Source organism: Drosophila hydei, unplaced genomic scaffold (assembly GCF_003285905.1).
Source record: "Drosophila hydei strain 15085-1641.00,03,60 unplaced genomic scaffold, DhydRS2 tig00000149-arrow-pilon, whole genome shotgun sequence".
Classification (NCBI taxonomy): domain Eukaryota; kingdom Metazoa; phylum Arthropoda; class Insecta; order Diptera; family Drosophilidae; genus Drosophila; species Drosophila hydei.
The window spans coordinates 4,900,282-4,919,041 of NW_022045678.1; the positions used below are offsets into that span (position 1 = coordinate 4,900,282).

At 39.5% G+C, this 18,760-nt stretch overlaps 2 protein-coding genes across 23 annotated transcripts in view; one reads left to right on the top strand and one right to left on the bottom strand.

Moving 5' to 3' along the window:
* LOC111592654 (voltage-dependent L-type calcium channel subunit beta-4) overlaps window positions 1-18,760 on the top strand; it is a 46,208-nt gene that overhangs the window by 23,103 nt on the left and 4,345 nt on the right. For 4 of the 22 annotated variants that reach the window (XR_003944169.1, XR_003944170.1, XM_030223302.1 and 1 more), the window contains exons 1-4: window positions 12,854-13,324; window positions 16,551-16,667; window positions 16,729-16,950; window positions 17,020-17,110. Coding sequence is in view for 15 of the 22 variants with exons in the window: in XM_030223302.1 (XP_030079162.1) it covers window positions 13,253-13,324; window positions 16,551-16,667; window positions 16,729-16,950; window positions 17,020-17,110 (502 nt within the window). In the remaining 7 variants the exon portion in view is untranslated. Of the gene's footprint in view, window positions 1-12,853; window positions 13,325-15,183; window positions 16,256-16,550; window positions 16,668-16,728; window positions 16,951-17,019; window positions 17,132-17,259; window positions 18,170-18,760 lie in introns of those variants that run through there. The other 18 variants (XR_003944165.1, XR_003944166.1, XM_030223292.1 and 15 more) reach the window with 11 other exon arrangements.
* Window positions 3,097-4,182, bottom strand: LOC111592656. The gene is made up of 2 exons (XM_023305007.2): window positions 4,104-4,182; window positions 3,097-4,045 (listed from the first exon to the last, which is right to left on the bottom strand). The coding sequence occupies exon 2, from the start codon at window positions 4,043-4,045 to the stop codon at window positions 3,236-3,238; it is 810 nt and encodes a 269-aa protein (XP_023160775.2). The 5' UTR covers window positions 4,104-4,182; the 3' UTR covers window positions 3,097-3,235.

An 18,760-nucleotide genomic window follows, 5' to 3' on the forward strand; every position in this document is an offset into this window, starting at 1 on the left:
CTTCGCAGTATGTTTTCAAACGCAGATCGTGCGGGTTTCCCGGTATCCCTTAGTCGTGCACTCCCGACTAGGTCTTTCTTACTCGCTCTGATTTAAATCATTTCCATTGCTACGCATTTAGACTACTTCTATCTTACAAAGTTCAACTAGATTTAATTTATGAAGACTTTTCAATGGATTCCGAACCTGTGCACCATATTGCAACACTATGTGCAACATAGTGTAATTTTTGTTTCTGTTTCAATTTGCTGTTTAGTTAATGGCACATGGATTGTTTATATAATTCATTAAGCCTTCCTTTAAACTCAATTGACAATTACTTTTCAGTTGACTTTCATTTATTCGCTATAGAAACTGCTAATATAATTTAGAAAAGGCCAAAGAGTCCTCTTTATAGTCCTTAGTCGGTTTTAGTATAGAACCTTTCCTGCTTAAATATAACGCGTAATATGTAAAGAGAAAAACATTCCAATGAAACCCAGAAAACTCTGCAACTATTGACAAGTTCAAAGTTAAAGGAAGATTCACTCAAAGTTGTTCGTGAGAAATGTGTGTCAGATTCATTCAGATTCAAATCACCTAACATTTTTTTTTTTTTTTTTTTTTTTTTTTTTTTTGTTAATTGCTAAACAAATTTGTTAACAATAATATCACCTAACTTGAAATATCAAATCATTCTTGTACGGTGTTATAGATATACCTGCATATATTATATACACTGATGAGCAAAACTGTAACTTCACTTCAACTGTACACAAAGTCTATTAAGACTATTCAACATAAAATTCAGCCCAATTGCTCTGATGTAATCCTTAAAAAATGCATCAAAGCGGGTCATAAGAACAAATTTTGACAAATTTACGATTCAAACTAAATATTAGATCATATTAGCTCTCTCTACTGCGACTCATCAGATCAGACTTCTCAGCACAACCTGCTCACACAAAAAGCCAACAAATTTGGGCATTTCGCAGCGGCGCTGATACGATATCGGCTAATATATAAATGCGAAACGTTGGTATCTGCCGATATCGTTTCTGGCTTGATATGAGATCGATCCAAGCTTCCAAGAATGCATTAAGTTGGCACTATGCAGGGCTCTGTAGCAGCCATATCCAATGACAATAATGCGTCGGAGTGCTACACATATAAAGATCAACGTTTTATGCATCCTTAACTTACACTCTATTTTAATTGCCAAGGAATCCTCACAATCACAGTTGGTGCCTTCGGTCCAGCACGCCGACCGAGGGCCAAGCTTATGTGCAATTAAACCAGAGTTGCAAAAGGCAGGAGCAGGCGTCAGAGGGGCAAGGAGGCCAGAGGCAAGGGGCACGGGCAAAAGCAAATTTACGTCCGCTGTCAAAAGGCAGCGACGTAGCGTATTTAATATTTTTCAGCGTGTTTTACCATTTCATGTTGTGTCATCATCATCGTCAGCATCAGCAACGGGCGCAGTGCCCACTAGCCAGCTCCAGTTGGAGTTGCTGAAAAGAGAGAACAGAAGATACAGATACATTCGGTGTTCGGAGTGGTCAATCCTGTTCCTTGGGCTTCTGTGCGGGCACGGCAAAGGCAGAGAGAGAGGGATACAAATTTGTACGCTCAACTACAAACTAAAAAGTCTTAAAGTCTTAAAAGCATTTGCAGAAACGAAGGCAAAGAGTAAACACAATAAAGGCATAAAAATTGCGAGTGAGCAAACAAATAAAAGGAAACAAGGCAGAGGGACGGACGGCCGGACGGAGACAGACCCTGGCAGACAGGGTATACGCGGGGCATGTTGTTTTGTATCTGTGCTGCTCATTTGCACTTGGAATACAAAAGATACATTTTCGTAAGACCATTTTGACATGACAAGATAACGACAAGCAATCCGACCAAGCGACCGGACGACAGCTCGAGGGAGCAGCTCCGGCGGGGCAACGGCAGTTGCGCCTGCTCATTGGCTCCTTGCCGACCTTTTGCCTGAGTGTTTCGTATTTTAATTTTCATTACGGCCACACCGTCGCATTGGTAGGTTCTTGAGACGACGACGACGGCGACCGGCAGCGCATAAAGTCAGCGCAAGGCAGCGCAAATGTGAGTATTTCTCAGAAATTGCAAATTATTTTTGAGCTGAGCGCCTGCGCCTGCGAGTTGCCTCGAGATGCCTCGAGTTGCCTCGTCACAGGTACGAGTCGCACCTGGCGTCGCAGGCAGCAACAGCAACAGCAGCAGCAGCCACAGCCGCCAAAATGAGTTAGCATCCCAATCCCAATCCCAATGTACACATGTATGTGTGTGTGTGTGTGTGACTTTTGCTGAGTGCCGAGCGAAACAAATGCGCAGATACTTTTGCCTGCATTGACACTCCCGCGCCTCCCTTGATGTGCCCGTGCAGCTTGGGACGCGGCCATCAAGTGCTCCAGTCTGCCCCGCGCTTCCCTCCGCTGCCTCTCCCCTATAAAGTCGTGTTTATGCACTCTCATAAACATTTTTATTTTAATGATTTTTATTATTGCGCACATTCGTTACTTTTTATGCGGCCAAGGAGGAGAGGGTAGGAGAGAGATGATCAACTCACAGACTGGCATTGGCTGCCCTTAAGCTCAATCGTCTCCTGATCTTGACACTGAGTGCTCTGAAGCGACATCTGCATACGTTGCCCATCAGATACAGCAACAACTAAGAGCAGCTTAAATTCAATTTCAATGTACTTTTTGCAATTGCATGCCACACATCATATGTACAAGTTGTCGTTGTTGTGGTGGCTGCTGTGTGGCCAGTTGCTGTTGCAAGCGTCTCGCCTTTTTGGTCTCATAAAATTTAATTTACGTTCGATCGCTAAGTTTTCGCCCTGCAGTGGACAGCGCCGCCGTCGCGGATGACACATAAAATTCCACATTTACGACTCCTTAAGATTCAGCTCATGCATGGCGAAAATCTGTGCGACGTTCCAAAGAGTCAAAGCCGGCTTATCCATTTCGGTTTCATTAAAAAAAAAGCTGAAACCCATAAAAAGTAAATACAGTCTACCTCTCAGATAACTCGAAATGTACATACATTGTTTGAGCACAAGGATCTACGTCCATATAGATGATTTCTGTTTCGTTAATGCTAAAAAAGTTAGTTTATTAACAGAGAACGTCTTAAGCTAAATCTAACGAGAGGTCAAAGCGTATTTGTTGGCTCTATATAAATAAATGTCGTTTATGTGTTTGCTACCTAAGAGTAAAGTATTCTATGTTAGTCATTAGGAAATGCGACCACCGCCGAGACGCGCAACAGTGCGACGCAGCTTGAGTATCTCGGCTTGTAGCTGGTCAACGCTAGTGTCCACTTGCTTACTCTTTGCTGGAGCTGCGGTTGCCACGGGGGCACAAGCGGGCGAGGGCGTGGATGTAGGAGTGGCGTTCGTTGTAGCTGTCGCTGCAAAAGGCAAAGCGCCCTCCACACTGGCAATGGACAAGTTGGGATGTATTTGAGGAGTAGTCACGTGTACGCTGTTGGGCACGGTAGCTGTCACCCCAGTGGCTGTGGTAGCAGCTGGAGCAGTTGGCATTGTGGCTGCAGCTAGTTGTGCCAGCCCGCGATGTGTGGATAGTAATTTCTGTAGCTTTGCTGTGGCGCTCTCTCGCTGTGAATCGAGTAACATGCGCATTGCCTCCTGATCTTCTGACTTGGCTTTCTCCATGGAATCGGAGCCCTCGTCTATGAACACATAGTTAATGACATGCGCATGAGTGCCTTGTCTAATCCGGTAAATAGGTTGTCCATTGCCGGCACCGGTTACACTTGCCAGCGAGGGTACGTCGCCCAATTTGGCCATTTCCCCGCCCACTTGGAAAATCGATGTCTTGCCATTGACCACCAGTGGCTTGGGCATAATGTAAGGTGCAGTGACGAACTGCGAGCACTTGCGCTTGGTCACTTCCACATATTTGCTCACCCGGCAGCCGCTCGTACTGCAGGCTCGCAAAGGCGTTGCCATAGGCTCGCTTCCGACGCTAGCTGTAGCAGCTGCTGCTGCAGCTGCTGCAGTATTTGAGTTTGCCGTTTGCATCTGTAATTACTCTTAATATAATTTCAGATTATAAAAACAGCTTTACGTTGAATCTTACAATAGTTTATTTTGTTTTCGCTTTAGCTTGGTCTCGCACGACGAGTTTTCGATTTTTACACTAAAACTCTTTTGTATTATTCGGTCACACTGATTTGTGCGCTCAGAGAGAAAATATGTTGTGCTCACAAAAATTATTGCAAGAGAGCGAACCAGTTCATACCGAATTGACTCTTTCTGCTTTATTTTAGTTTATCAAAACAAATTGTTATTAACCAATTATTGTAAAGAATTCACAAGTAATTGCATTATAATATTAATAATATTAATAAATTTGAATATGTCAACTTTTCTCATATAAATAAGCATGAGATAATCAAAAGAACTTGCTCAAATCAAAGCGAACTATTTGACTCACACGCAGCGCGCATGACTTGTTATCGATTGTGACATCGGTCGATATCATGTTTGGCAGATGTTTTGGCGCGAAAAGACTATAATTGAAATAATATCAAATAACTTGCACACACATATTTACGACGGTATAAATACAGAAATATGTAATAAATATATAAATAAAGTGAAAAAAATAAATTTATAGTAAAAGACCAAAAAAAAGAATAATCGCTTATACATATATGTACATGTGCTTAGCGGCAGATTCTTTACTGCAAGATTTCAACTTTGGCCGTGGCGAGTTTATTGTGAAGTGCAATGACCCAAAAGGCCTCGAACTACAATGTTTTGAGCAGCCGTAGCGAAGTGCAGACGCGACAGACACCCGCTTCATTTACATTCCCGAGTACTTTACAAATGGGCTGGCAGTGCCAAAGTTGAGTCGTTAAAAGCACTGAAAGCGTTTATCATGAGGCGGTTCGAAGACCCATGCCCGGTCCTGATGCCAGCTTCTTTAATTTTCACGTCCATCTCACGGCAACAGTCGCTCAAAGCGCTCGACCGGACTTGCAGCCTCATTGTTGGCTCAAATGAAATAATTACTTTAGCACACGTTGACTGACTGACTGACTGCATGTTATATATACATATATATATATATATATATATATATATGTGTGTGTGTGTTCGTGTATGAGTATGCATCCTTAGTCATGACCAATATATCGACTCGCATTAACAACAACAATGCGAGCCACAACCGCAGTTGCAATAAAAATCTTCGGACATATCCACGTCGCGCCCAGTCCAACAATAATAAGAAATGAAATGCCATTTATTAAGCATTAATAAGTGCGAGCGTCCATGTCCATCCATCCATTTGCGCTGCACTTGGCTTGAACCGCAACCGGCTCTCGCCCTCCACCTGGCTTGGTTGCTCTGACTCAGGCTCTTGCTCTGACGTTGCCTGTAGCCGTTGCGCCTGCCTGGATCCACGAACTTGACTCGTGTTGGGTCAGCCTGTCTGTCGATTTATGTGTATGAATTTGAAATATTCGAACAATAAAATATCTTGAAAGTTCTCTGCAATTGGTGGGCATTACTTTAATATACTTTAAATGGCTTTCATTTGGGTATCAGTTGGTTGTCCGAATTTGTCTCCTTAATCGACGTATTTTATTAAGACTTATAATATATACTATTGGATTCCCACATGAAAAACATATTTCTTCTAGAAAAAGGCAGAAAAGAAACATTCCATATTTATCAGGAATGAGGTATACTTAGTAGCTCTAAAAACTCTGAGACTTATCCCAATGTGAGCGGCACATTTAATTAGTTTCAGTTTCATAAAAGCGAAGACTGCTTAAAATTCACACCGAGTATCTGGGAACAGCCCCCAAAAATTGTTGCTTTTAGTCTTTGAGTTGTTCCATCGACGGCAACATGAGAAAATTCCATTGCCATTGGCTCTTTATAACAAAAATGTGCAATTATGAAATATGATGCGATTTGCTCTTGAAATGCACAACACAGAATGCTCCAGCCAGAATGAGGCTACGAAAACGGAAATGTTTTAAAACCAGCAACAGAAAAGAGATAAAAGAGATCTATATAAAAAGCCAAAGGAAAGCTTAAACATATAACAATCGGCAAGGTCTGCCTTTAGAGATAATCTAGAGTTATACACGTATAAGAACTGTGGATGATTAAGATTACTTCTTGACTTGAGGCTGCTGCTACAGAGGCTGCTGAACACAGTAGTTGTTAGTAAACACACAACAATCGGGCGCTGGCTTCATCGCTTTTACTCTCTCTGCAAAAACTGCAACCACAAAATTCTCAAATGGTTATAGCTATGCAATAGTAACTAGCCGAAGATGGAGGAAGAGTGGATAGCAAAGTGTATGCTAGACCTTCTGATTAGTAATCATCAATTAATACACGACTTAAAGATATATGCTTATATTAAGGAGCTTATGTATTTTTACTATTAATATTTGGATGAGATCTACTGCAAAGCTTGGTGAAGCTGTGAAGTGTAGTTATGATATTATATTGTATTTCCTTATATATAATTTTGCCACACATTCGATTTGGAGCTTCATTTACAGGCGGAGGAAAAGGGCTAAATCAATTTGGTTATTGATGCCGGTCAAGAATATAGTAACTATTCAAAAACTATTTTCTACAAGTTCAGATTTGCTTTAAGTAAAATTTCGAAGTTTTTTTGGCCAAGCTAAATGAGTTTGATTCAATTTAGTTAGCTGAATTTTTACTTGTTAATATAAGAAATTGCAACTATTAACTAGAGCAGCAGCTTACAGAAAGAGTTGCAATAAGTTTTCGATAGATGCAGCTGCTAAGTGAGTGTGGCAGTGCAGCTAGTTGATGGCATCTAATGAGTCTACTGTCTGGAGGTTATTTGCGCCTGCGCTGCGAAACAAGTCGCGTTTAGTTGAGTTTTTCTCTTTTTTGGGTAAGCAGGTTTCGACTTGGAGCAGCAGCAGCAGCAGAACCAAAATGAAAAAGAAATTGGAATTCCTTGTCTGAGCAGACACCCAAACAAGCGAACTAAACCAACCAAAACAAGCAGCCGAAACACATGGCATTCAGTTCGAGCAGCAGCCAGAATAGCCACAAAAAGCAACAATAAACCCAAAAGGCCCTCGGGCGCTGTACTTGTGCTTGATCAAGTGAACAGCAGACGGCAGACGGCGGACAGTCGACATCCTCGTCTGGCCTCCACAGAAACAACAACACGTTGCGCATGCTTAGCTGTTAGATACGCGTAACAGATACAGATACAGCTACAGCTACAGATACAGATACATAAGCACGTGCAAAGCGTTAAAAAGGGAAACCAAAAAGACAGCGCAAAATATAAAAAGGAAGCCAAATGTTTTACTTGACCTTGACTGTGAAATGCTCATTGCAAAAGCCAAAAAAACAAAATAAATGTATATACACACACACACACACACTTATACACCTCAAAGTATCTGTATCTTTTGCCTCTGTAGCTCTGCTTGTTTTCGATTTGCGGCTTTATTAATAAAATAAAGGCGAATTGTTCATGAATACGATATAGCTATACATATATACATATATATTCTCATTCTGTAGATCTTTGCCAGACTCTTTAGTAATTAAAACTCAACGATTTCTTGTTACCTTTTCAGATGAGTGCAGCTCCACCCTGCACCTAGCTCAGTTCTTTTCCAAAATTCAGCTGAATGCAGTTGCCAGTCAAGCAATAATCCCATCCAATATAACCAATATGAGCACATAGAAGACCCCACACACACACATACACTCACACACTCACACACACACACACATACACTATATACATATATATATCTATATGTATATATATGTGTTGTAGACAATACGTGTACAACTGAGCACTGAGCAGCAGTTTTGTAACCCCAAGAGAATTGCGGAACCAACAGGTACGCCACAAGTCAAAATATATTCTTTAGCTATCAAATCAATATGATAAATATAAAATATGATAAACACTTATTTATATCAAATATCATGCTTGGAATATAATCTGCCATATCGAATCATATGCTCACATCTACATTTAGATAAATATTCACAATCTCCTTAATCGAAGACCTTAGAAAGAAAAGTTAAATATTTCAAATTATATTATATAAAATTATATCAAATCTTGGAGTCATTCGAATACGAGTTCGAAAAGCTACCGAGCTACAGCCCAAATAAATTCGTATTTCATTTGACAGCAGTTCAAACTCGAATTTCAAACTTCATTAGACTAAGTTAGAGTTATTCAAAAATTGTAATGTCGAAAACGATTGATTGGTAAAGGCCTCTGTTTGTCAATTCGAATTCGAAAAGCTGCTTCGAACCTAATGTGAACTAGTTACAGCTGTTGAGAGCTAGATTTAAGGTTCCGCAGTGGTTCATTTAGACCATATTTTATTTGATTCATTTACAATAATTCAAAGTTGATATTGAAAAGCTTTCTATTATAGCCTAAATTTAAAATTGATTCAAAAACAAAAAAATTGTGATAATTTATCAAAATTTAAGACTCGATCATTTTTATTTACTTTAAAGTCAATATTCGTTCGAGTTCATATACAAAAATGTGTATTTTTTAAAGATAAGTATAGAAAGAATAAAACTCAGAATCGATCCATTTAGATGATACGATTTGATTTGCAATTTGATAATTGTAACCCCTGGATGAAGATGAATCCTTTGTATCTTTTATTGAATACCCGAGCAAGCATTTGTCTTTCCTTAACTAAATTAAAAGCTTGACAAATGGAAAGTACGGCGTAAATATTTGCCCTTTACCAAAAGTCAACAGATGATGGAGTCTACAGTACGCAGGACTGCAGTTGAATGTGAACCGTGACGCTGTTTCCCATTTCGATTCTGATTGCGACTGAGGCAACGTAGGCGGCCGATGGAGCCTGTTGCAGCTGCCACTTGGCACACGACAAAAAGTCCTTTGGGCTTAAGTTACTGTTGCTGCTGCTGCTGCTGCTGTTGCTGTTCCTTTTCGGTTGTCTGTTGCTCTGCTTGTTAGCCGGAAAGGTGTTGCCTCAGACAATAAACTAATTAAATTTAATTTAAAACAGTTCGTGGCATTTCATCAGTCGAGCCAAAAATGTTTCATATTTAATTGGCCGGCTGCTGCTGCTGCTGTTGCAGTTGCTGTTGCTGCTGGTGGCAAGCGACGAGTGTCCTAAATTACCTCAGCGCAGAGCTGACCAAATTAGAAGCAATAAAAAATTGTTTGACTTGCGGTAGAGGGAGAAGTGTCCGTTAAGCCACGGGGCGGGTTTAGGCCAAGTACCGCGACATGTTCGTTGCTTGTTTAAATACTCTATCAAGTAGTGAAAAGAGTATATTGGTTTTGTGCCGACTGACTAGCTATCTGCAAGCTTGAAATTTTGAATATTTATTGAATATTTGTGATTGTCTGATAAAGAGTTAAGTTAAGTTAAGTAAAAAAGTAGGCGAGAAGGCCTATTGGAAATATATATTTGTACAAACCGTATCAAGGGTTTAAAGATACGCTCTTTATTGACGGAGAAGAGTTACTATATATACTAGATCGCATTTCTGTTTATCCTTTCCACGAGCTCTGGCAGTTTTGCTCAGCAAAAAAAACGAATTCTTCAAAGATTTTTTTATTGAGGTCTTACATGAACAGATCTACAAATTACTTGGAATGTTTTGAAAATTTGAAAACAATTTTTGATTTACTTGAAATATTTTTGTTTACTGAGCGAGAGTGATGCAGTCATGCACAGCCGAAGAGCTTATTCTAATTGTGGCAGCTGCAGCTGTTGCAGTAGCACGATTTGACGTGCCTCTAAGCACCACGCAGGTGTCTGATCCGAGCAAATGCCAATGGACGCAGACTCAGCGGCAAAGGCAACGCTCGATCAAGGAAAACTTTTGATGTGAATTTTCCTATAGCTTTTATTTATCAAATCAAGTTTTGACTTTTGAAGATAAGTGCAAACACGCACATACGCACACACACACACACGCACAAACACGCACACACACACATATGCATACATAACTGAAGCGAGCTGAGGGCAATGTAGTTTCTTTTACCGTTAGACAGGCAATCAAAACGGCTTTGTGAGCTACCTGGCCTCGTGCCTGTGGCCTACTGCCAAGGCCAACACACGCACACACATAGAGTATAACCCATTATTATTTCTGAAAATTAAAGTCTCGAATTTGGAGCAACCTCTCGAATCTGGATATGCATGCGGATAATTATGGGTGTGGTCCAGCGATCCAACGATCCATCGATATAAAATAAAATTTAGAATTTGCCCTCAGTCTTCAGAAAAAATATTACCTCAGCTTTACCTGCTGCAGGCACTTTCTGATTTGCCCCATTTGAATGGGCTTTCGTTTCCAATTCAAATTTACGATCAATTGCCTACTGAAGGAAGTCAAGCGAGACAGAGCGAGAGCGGACCAATTATAGTTGCGAACTCTGCTGCCAAACTCTATTCAAATCAATTGTCAATTATTACTGACAAATGTGAGTTCATTTCACATTGAGTTATATTCCGTTTAAGTCATCTGCATATCTGCAAATCAACCTGGAGCAGACCGTTATGTTGGCTGCAAGGCAAGCTGGTCTAAATGAATGATTATGCGTAGGATATTTTGCTTAAGAGATCCGCAGCCTTCGCATCTGGATTTCTAACCTTGTCACGCTTTGACCAGTTTCAATGTGAATTACAGCGAACCCCCTTGGCATGGAGTACCTTGAATAGGTGGCATTTGTTGGGTCTTGTCTTCACCTGCAATCCATAGTGCCACGCAGATGCAATTTCAACTTCACTAACTCAATAGAGTATATTGGCTTTATGCATCGATCGTTTTGTTGCCTGTCTAGAGACTTGATGTTTGGAATCATTATTCCTGTCGGAATTACAATTTATTTTACACTGTAAAAGGTATTTTAAATAGCTAACTATATCCTGCACTACAATAAATGAGCCTCTGCTGTCCTCCGCAGACCAAATAACATACGCCCCTTCAGGGCATGTTAAATCGCAAATATATTTATGCCAGATCTCAAAACTATGCAGAATGATCACTGTTGATCTCCTCTGGCTGACCCATCGATATTTGATAAACATGTAACCGTTTTTGCATCGCCAGCTAATACTATGCTGTAATGTAATCCTGGTTTTAAGCGATCCTTTGTGGAACTTAAAAGTTAAACTCTTTCCCAGGCAACTTTCACATATTAGGAACTCGAATAGTTTGCAAGAATATTCGCATATAAGAATTAATATATCCAACAGTTTACTCAGCCCTAGAGTATGCAATACTCAGCAGTTGAAACATTCAATAGTATGCAACTAAATGTTGAATGAAGAACTACATTTCTGTCTTCCTAGAGCCGTTGTACCTTAATCAAATTAAATTTTGACACACTGAGCATTGAATACTCTTATAAAAAAGGCTTAAAACTTTAATTATTATGGGATATAGTTATAACTATACAGTTATAGATCGATTTTCATATATTATTTGTGCTCTTGAAGTAGAATTTCTTGTATATATCAGAATTTTACTATGTGATAAAGTGAAAAAATACAGTTTTAGTGTAACTTTATAAGATTTTTATACCCCCAAGTACAACGAGTCAGACATGCATACATAAAAATTTTTGTAAATATGCCTCACATTAACATTTCGAAATTGCAGGGTGATTAACGGTGGCACCGATATAGAGTGCAGGAAATGTATGATCTATTGTCAGTCGTTTTGTTACCTGTCGAAGTGCCAATAAGAATCCATCTCTGAGCATGAAATTGACGCATTTTTGTTTGTGGTATTCGCAGTATTGGCGAGTTCATCCTGCCCCAAGTTATCTCTTTAGCTGCCATCTAGTCCATGTACTCCTGCTGCTACTAGCTATGACTCTGCAGGTGCACATGTGGAGCAGTTGCCCGCTTTGGCCTACCTTGGATGCTATCAGCATGGACAGGCGGAGTACTAATAGTACCTCTAATACACAATGATAACCCTACGACTAGACGCTTTATATTTTGGATTGTCTTATTATTCACGTGCAAAAATAAATTCATAATAGATAAGGATTGTTGTTCCTCTACTTAATGAGGGCGTTCTGCCTTCTGCTAATAATGCTTAAGATCAACTAGAACTATTCCAGTGATTATCTATAGATTGTGCAAATCTGAGTCAAAATAATACAAATTTGTGATAGTTCCAATTTAAGTATATGTAGCTGATGCATTAGCTGATCCATCAGTACTAATATTAATTAATTAATATTATATTTACTCTATGCTTTTACTCTCTCATTCCTACACGGGTAGAGGACAACCCGCATAGGAATCTCTTCTTTTAACATTTGTATAATTGTCTTTACGCTGTGATATAAAGCTGAATTTTGATTAGCTCAACTGTCGGCACTTGTAGTAGGTACAGTGCGCTATGCCTCTGATGAACTTTGACGAGCACACTCATGGGAATTTCCTATTTAGCTAACATACAAAAATAAGAATACCTTCGATAAGTATGATTCAGAAAAGTGACACAATTCGTTTGATTCTGCTTCGACTCCATGGCAACTTAAGATTCCCCCAACCCCCAACTTATATAGTAATAGTTCTATTGGTTGAAATATTAAGTTGATTTACAGTTAATGATTTGCCGATCATCTGCCCGCCATCAGCAGCTGTGGTTCATCTGCCCCGCCCCGTCACTCCGTGTGCCCCTCTAGAGAGGCATCGGCTGCCAAAAATAATGTCGCCGTGTGCCTCCAATTCGGCATTTAGACATACATCGTTGTCCACATACATATATACATATGTATATCTGTGAATTCGGTTCCACTTAGCCACAGTCGGAATTGTTGTCTTTGCGTTTGTGGTCGGTCGCAGATCGTTTGTCGCCCATCTATAAAAAAAATCGAAATCCAAATCGAAATCCAAAAAGCAAAGTGATGCTAAAATTTAGACAAATATACAGAAATTGTGATATTTTACTTTAAGAATGTCCCATGCCGTAGTTCAATCTTAACTGAAAAATAAGTTTAACCCAGATTTGTGATATTAAAAAGCCTTGGAAGTGTTTATTTAATAGAATGTTGGCCAAAATGTTTGTTTATTTTTGATTTGATTTATTTGTGTTTTATATTTGTGATTGCATAATTTATACGGGGACAGCACCAGCATCAAGTGCTCCTCTGTTTTGTGATTAGCTGGCTCTATTTATCCATTAACACCCAAACACCCGTCGATAATCGCACGCTCAACGATGAAGAAACTACATTTGGGCGCCAAGCATAAGGCAAAGGCATATAAACCCTTTAGGAATAAAAATCGTCGGGTGAGTGTAAGCACGGACCCAGATCCGACAATATACCCATTGGCCCACCCCTTCACTGGCCCGGTTTGGTTATTTTTAAACACTTGCTCTCAACGTGGATCTTGCAACGCTCTTAAGAATCCGCTCATTTTCCACTCTTGCTCTTGCATTTGGCCATGCTGAATATCACTCTTTCTCCTCTCACTCTTTCTATTTATTTCTACTCAACATAATGGCATACATAATGCAGAAAGCATACAACATAATGCCTGGGACTGAGTGTAGACACAGATCAATCCCTAAAATGCTGCCGATTGCAGTTTTAAAGAGGCTTAAAGAACGGTGGTCTTATTAGTGCTGTGGCAAGTTTATTACTCGTTGCCGTGTCTTTGGGTCACATTTGGAATTAGCGGAAAAGGTAAACAATAATTCGCCACACACTCACCTTCAGCCAGAGTATCGCAAAAGGGGGCAAGTGACATTCGCATTTCTCTCTGGCATTGGTTTACACACAACAAAACAATGGAACAAAACACAAGAAGAAGCATAGGGAAAGAACATTTCGGCGCCTGCGCAGTTCGCAAGTGTAGAGTTTTTCTTTACAAAACACCCATCTTCTCTCTCCCACTCAATCGTTTGATTACTCTTTGACTCTCTGTGTGTGGCTATGCGCTCATCTGGAAATGTTTTCTTCATCTCTCTCTCTCTCTCCCTCTCACTCACTGAATGATGGACAACATAATGTTTACGTTGTATTGCACATTGTGTTGGCATTTTCGAATCAGGTGGAACAATGTTGATGGTAAAATGATGATGCTAAAAAATGGGCGCCATATATTTTATATGGTGAACGTAGCCACGACAACAGATTCTTAATAAATAATTTATTTTTAATTTTATAAAATTTCTACTTTCGTTGAACAACGTGTAATATTTTAATGACAAACAAATATATTTTTGTACATTTCTATATTGTAAATATATTTATTTATATTTATATTTTGAGAACCCCTTGTCGTGTATTCTATTATTTCGCTTTATTTTATTTTATTATATTATAAATTATATTACCACCATAAACATATTTGAACATTCTCACACTTTCAATTAAAGCAACTCCAATTTTATAACCCTCACTGTGCCCACTTACACACTTACACGTATGTACACACATATGTGCATACATGTATATGTGTGCTTAGGTGTGATAAGCGTGGCTTGCCAACAGGTGGACGACCCTATGCTTAATTTAGACAAATATCGATTTTCCACACATCAACATAGCTCTACTATTGGCAGCTTTTTATTTGCAACTTCTAGCGACCGAAATTAAATTGATTAGTTAGAAAGCTTAAGCAATTTTCTATACATTTACTTTGCATTTGCATGCATATGTATATGTACATATACAAGTATGTATGTATATACATTGTTATTGCGATTGTAGCAAAAGTGTTGCCATTGCACTTGGATTTCCAGTGAACTTAAATAAAAAGAGAATTTTGTTTACATTTCATATTAGCACAGTAAAAGTGTGTGCAGTTACATTTGTATTCGAATTGAAAGCACGTAGTAGTACGTAGTACTCGCAATCGCACTCGCACTCATTGAATCGTCTCCACGTATCTAGAGTGGAAGGACAGTGCAGTGGGGCACTGTTGCGGTGCACACTCCCAACAACATTTACGCACTGGAAATGAGGGAAACTCTACACAAGTGTTTTTTTTTTCTCCCCAAAAAATGAAGCATTCATGAACACATTTTTCGTTTTCCAAATACAGAAACGATTTAGTTTGCGTGCGGAATTGAGTTCGAGTGAATGTTGAATGCGAATGCGAATGCGAACGCGAAAGTGAATGTCCTGGCAAAGAGCGCGGGGAATGGTATCTGAAACGAAATATGAATCGAATGAATCCTAGTTGGCACATAACTGTAATAAAATCAAATCAAATCCACCTCTAACAGAAACAAGCGCACAAAATGCCACAATAAAAGTGATAAAGCAAAAAATAATAAATAGCAACAAAAATATAAAAGAATTTTCTCTCAGCGGGAGAGTTCCCAAAGGCATTTACAGCTTGGGGCTTTCCAGTAATTGTGTGTGTGCTTATACAAAAAAAAATTAAAACAAGCAGATTATCGGCTTGCCGCGGGTCCAACTAAAATGCCAAATACCTATTTTTAACTCACAAGTAATCATCGGTAGACGCCAATACGCCAATAAGTTAATACGGTTGCGGATACGGCGTAGAAACGCGTTGCGAAAAATAATATAATATTTTTAAGATTTTCCTACCGGGGGGAGGTGGCCAAGTAGTTAGAAGAAGAACAAGCGGCGCGAAGTCAGCGTGTGTGCCTTTCCAGTTACATTTACCATTTGCCATTTACCATTCACCGTTTACATTTACTCTATGTGCCTGTCTGCCACTGGCTTCCAGAGTTCGTTATCTCGCTCGCTCGCCCGCCTTCGGTGTCACTCTCGTTCTCTCCCTCGCCCCTTTCTCGCACTGCCATTTGCCTAATGTGGATTGCAGATTGGCGCCTGGCGTCCAAGTTCTGAGCAACCAGTGGGAGAGTGGACGCGGCGGCTATCGCTATTTTCGCTTCCTTAACGTTCCTCGGACATTGCGTGTTGTGGCGCGTCACTTACTGCTATTCGACCATCATCGTCATTGACATCGTCATCGTCGTCTTCATCGTCACTGACATCGTCATCAATTGCGTCCGTTACTGTGGCATTGGCAGCTCCAATTGCTGTTGTTGTTGGGCCATTGTGTCGGTAACATCATCAAAATATCTTCATTCGAAGAAGATTATCGGGCTGACAGGCCCATGGTGCAGCGTGCATCATCCTCAGATGCTCCCTCAATTCAGGGCGGCCAACATCGAGAATCTCGATTTGGCCTTGGATATACCTCATACCAAAGCGGATACAATAAGCTATTCACACAGGTGCAAAATATTCAAGTAATATAACTAAAAAGATCTAGCCCTACAGTCCCGATATTATTTGATATTACACGGAAAGCATATTATCTTAAAAGCATATATTTTGAACAATGATCTCACCGAATTCTCTAGATACTATTGATCCACAGCCTCTGGCAAGCAGCCAATATAATTACTTATGGAGAGAACATTGAATTGTTATTGTATCTGATAAACTTATTGATGTACATACATGTTTACTATGCACATTGACCTCAATAATAACAAAAAAACATGTGTTTTGTTTTGGTTTTGTCAGGGTTCTGCCGACTCGAACTACTCACAACCGTCATCCGATCTGTCGCTAGACGAGGAAAAGGAATCGCTTCGGCGAGAAAAGGAACGTCAGGCCTTAAGCCAGTTGGATAAAGCGAGGGTAAGTACAATCAGTAACGAATCATGGCAAATTTGTATTATCTTGGATACCCTTTTCTTAGAGTAAACCTGTAGCGTTCGCTGTGCGAACCAACGTAGCATATGATGGCACAATCGACGACGATTCGCCCGTGCAGGGCGGTGCAGTTTCGTTTGAGATCCGGGAGTTTTTGCACATCAAGGAGAAGTATGACAATAACTGGTGGATTGGCAGACTGGTTAAGGAAGGCTGTGATGTGGGCTTCATACCCAGCCCCGCTAAGCTAGACAACATTCGTATGCAGGTGCTCAACTGAATTGCTTTAAAAGTGAAGTAATTAAAAGTTAATTGAATATCGAATATTCTGTTGCAGAATCAAACTAGACCCTCAAGACTGTACGGCACAAAGGGCTCATCAAGTGGCAATTTAGGTGCGGGACAAGCAGGTGCGGAGCCATCACGAGGTAGCACACCCCCCACACCTGGTATGACACACATTTCATTCTCCTGATTTCTTTTCGGCGAGGTTTTATTTTGTATATCGTAATATCAATTTGATTTCTAATCGAAGTCTTTTCTGTTGTACGAGTGTTTCAATGTAATATTTACTTTTCGTATTTATGTCGTATAAACTATCTTCGTCGTCGTCGTCGTCGTCGTCGTTAATATTGAATATGTAACGACCATCTCGTAAACATAACGAGTGACCATTTAACATAACTTGTAAGATTCCACATATGTACTGCAAGTTATATATCTATATATATACACGTGAGCAAATGGGTCAGTACAACAACCAGGGTACTCCAAAAACCGATTGGCATCTATCCAGGAGACACAATTATCAATTTTGAGAGCTGAATCCGCCAGCAAACCAGCTAAGATCGTCCGATATGACTTACATAAACATCAAATGTAGTTTTTTTCGCGTACCGTTTTGAATTTTCATTTAGAGAAAACTAATATCTGGCAAACACTGGGCTACAAAATTGCTGTAATTTCGTACATTTTGTGTTATATATATTTATATCATGCGACATCCATTTTAAAACTGCAATAAGGAATTATATAAGTCATCAGCATTTGTCAAATGGTCCAGTCTAATAATACTGATGTAGATATCTAACAACACTTTTTTCTGCATGATAACCACTCAAAGAATTGGTCCAGAACGCATATCTCTCTCTGTCTGTATCTTTCCAACACCTACACACACTGTCTTAAACTCTAAGCTTTCTTATAGAGAACGACTAACAGCACGCTCCTAATCATTTGCTCGTACTTTCCTAATACTACAAACTATATGAAAGTCTTGCAAAATAAAATCCTATTAACTGCACTTAACTCTCTTTTACCTCACACAACTACAACCTAAAAACAACAACAACAACAACAACTATCACTAACAACCACCACAACAACAATTATAATATCAACTTTGTGTGTGATAAAAACCGTGTTCCAAAGACCCCTATAGTACAACACCACGCAAGAAACAAGGTTTGTCGAACGTCTCTCATCTGGTAATCAGAAAATTTCATTTTTGAATTGAAGCCAAAATCGTCATGCTAGAAAATATTATTCAAATAACTATAGCTTTAACCAATTGAAATAAAAAATTCGAATTCCCATCTAGAGTTCGGCAATATAACATATACGTATTTAAGATCATTATCAAATTGACTTTCTGATAAGCTTAAATTGTTTTCAGTAGCAGAAAGTTTTTATACACAGATATTGATTCTGTTTGCCTTCACTTTCACCCGTAGTTCTATCGCATTCTCTAAATAGTAGCTCTTCTCTAGATGGGCTGGTATTTTAGCCGCTCACTTCATATATCCTTAGATTTAAGATATACTTTAGACTGAATCTCACCCTCGAGTTGACATTTCAACAGCATTTTGATATCGCGTGGTACGGTTGCAAATTATTAATCAAAGCCCCCAAATTGGGTAGCACACATACGAACATACAGAAACACCAAACACACACACGCACAAAAACAGCGAAACTTGTTTGATTTTTCCAATTGAAATTAATTGTATATAAATTGTATATAAAGAAAATATTTGGTAAACAAAAAAGAACTTTAGTTGTAAATTGGCTTGGCAACT

Excerpts from the sequence above, each read along its gene's own strand:
- LOC111592656 (XM_023305007.2), bottom strand. The coding sequence starts at position 4,045 with ATGCAAACGGCAAACTCAAATACTGCAGCAGCTGCAGCAGCAGCTGCT.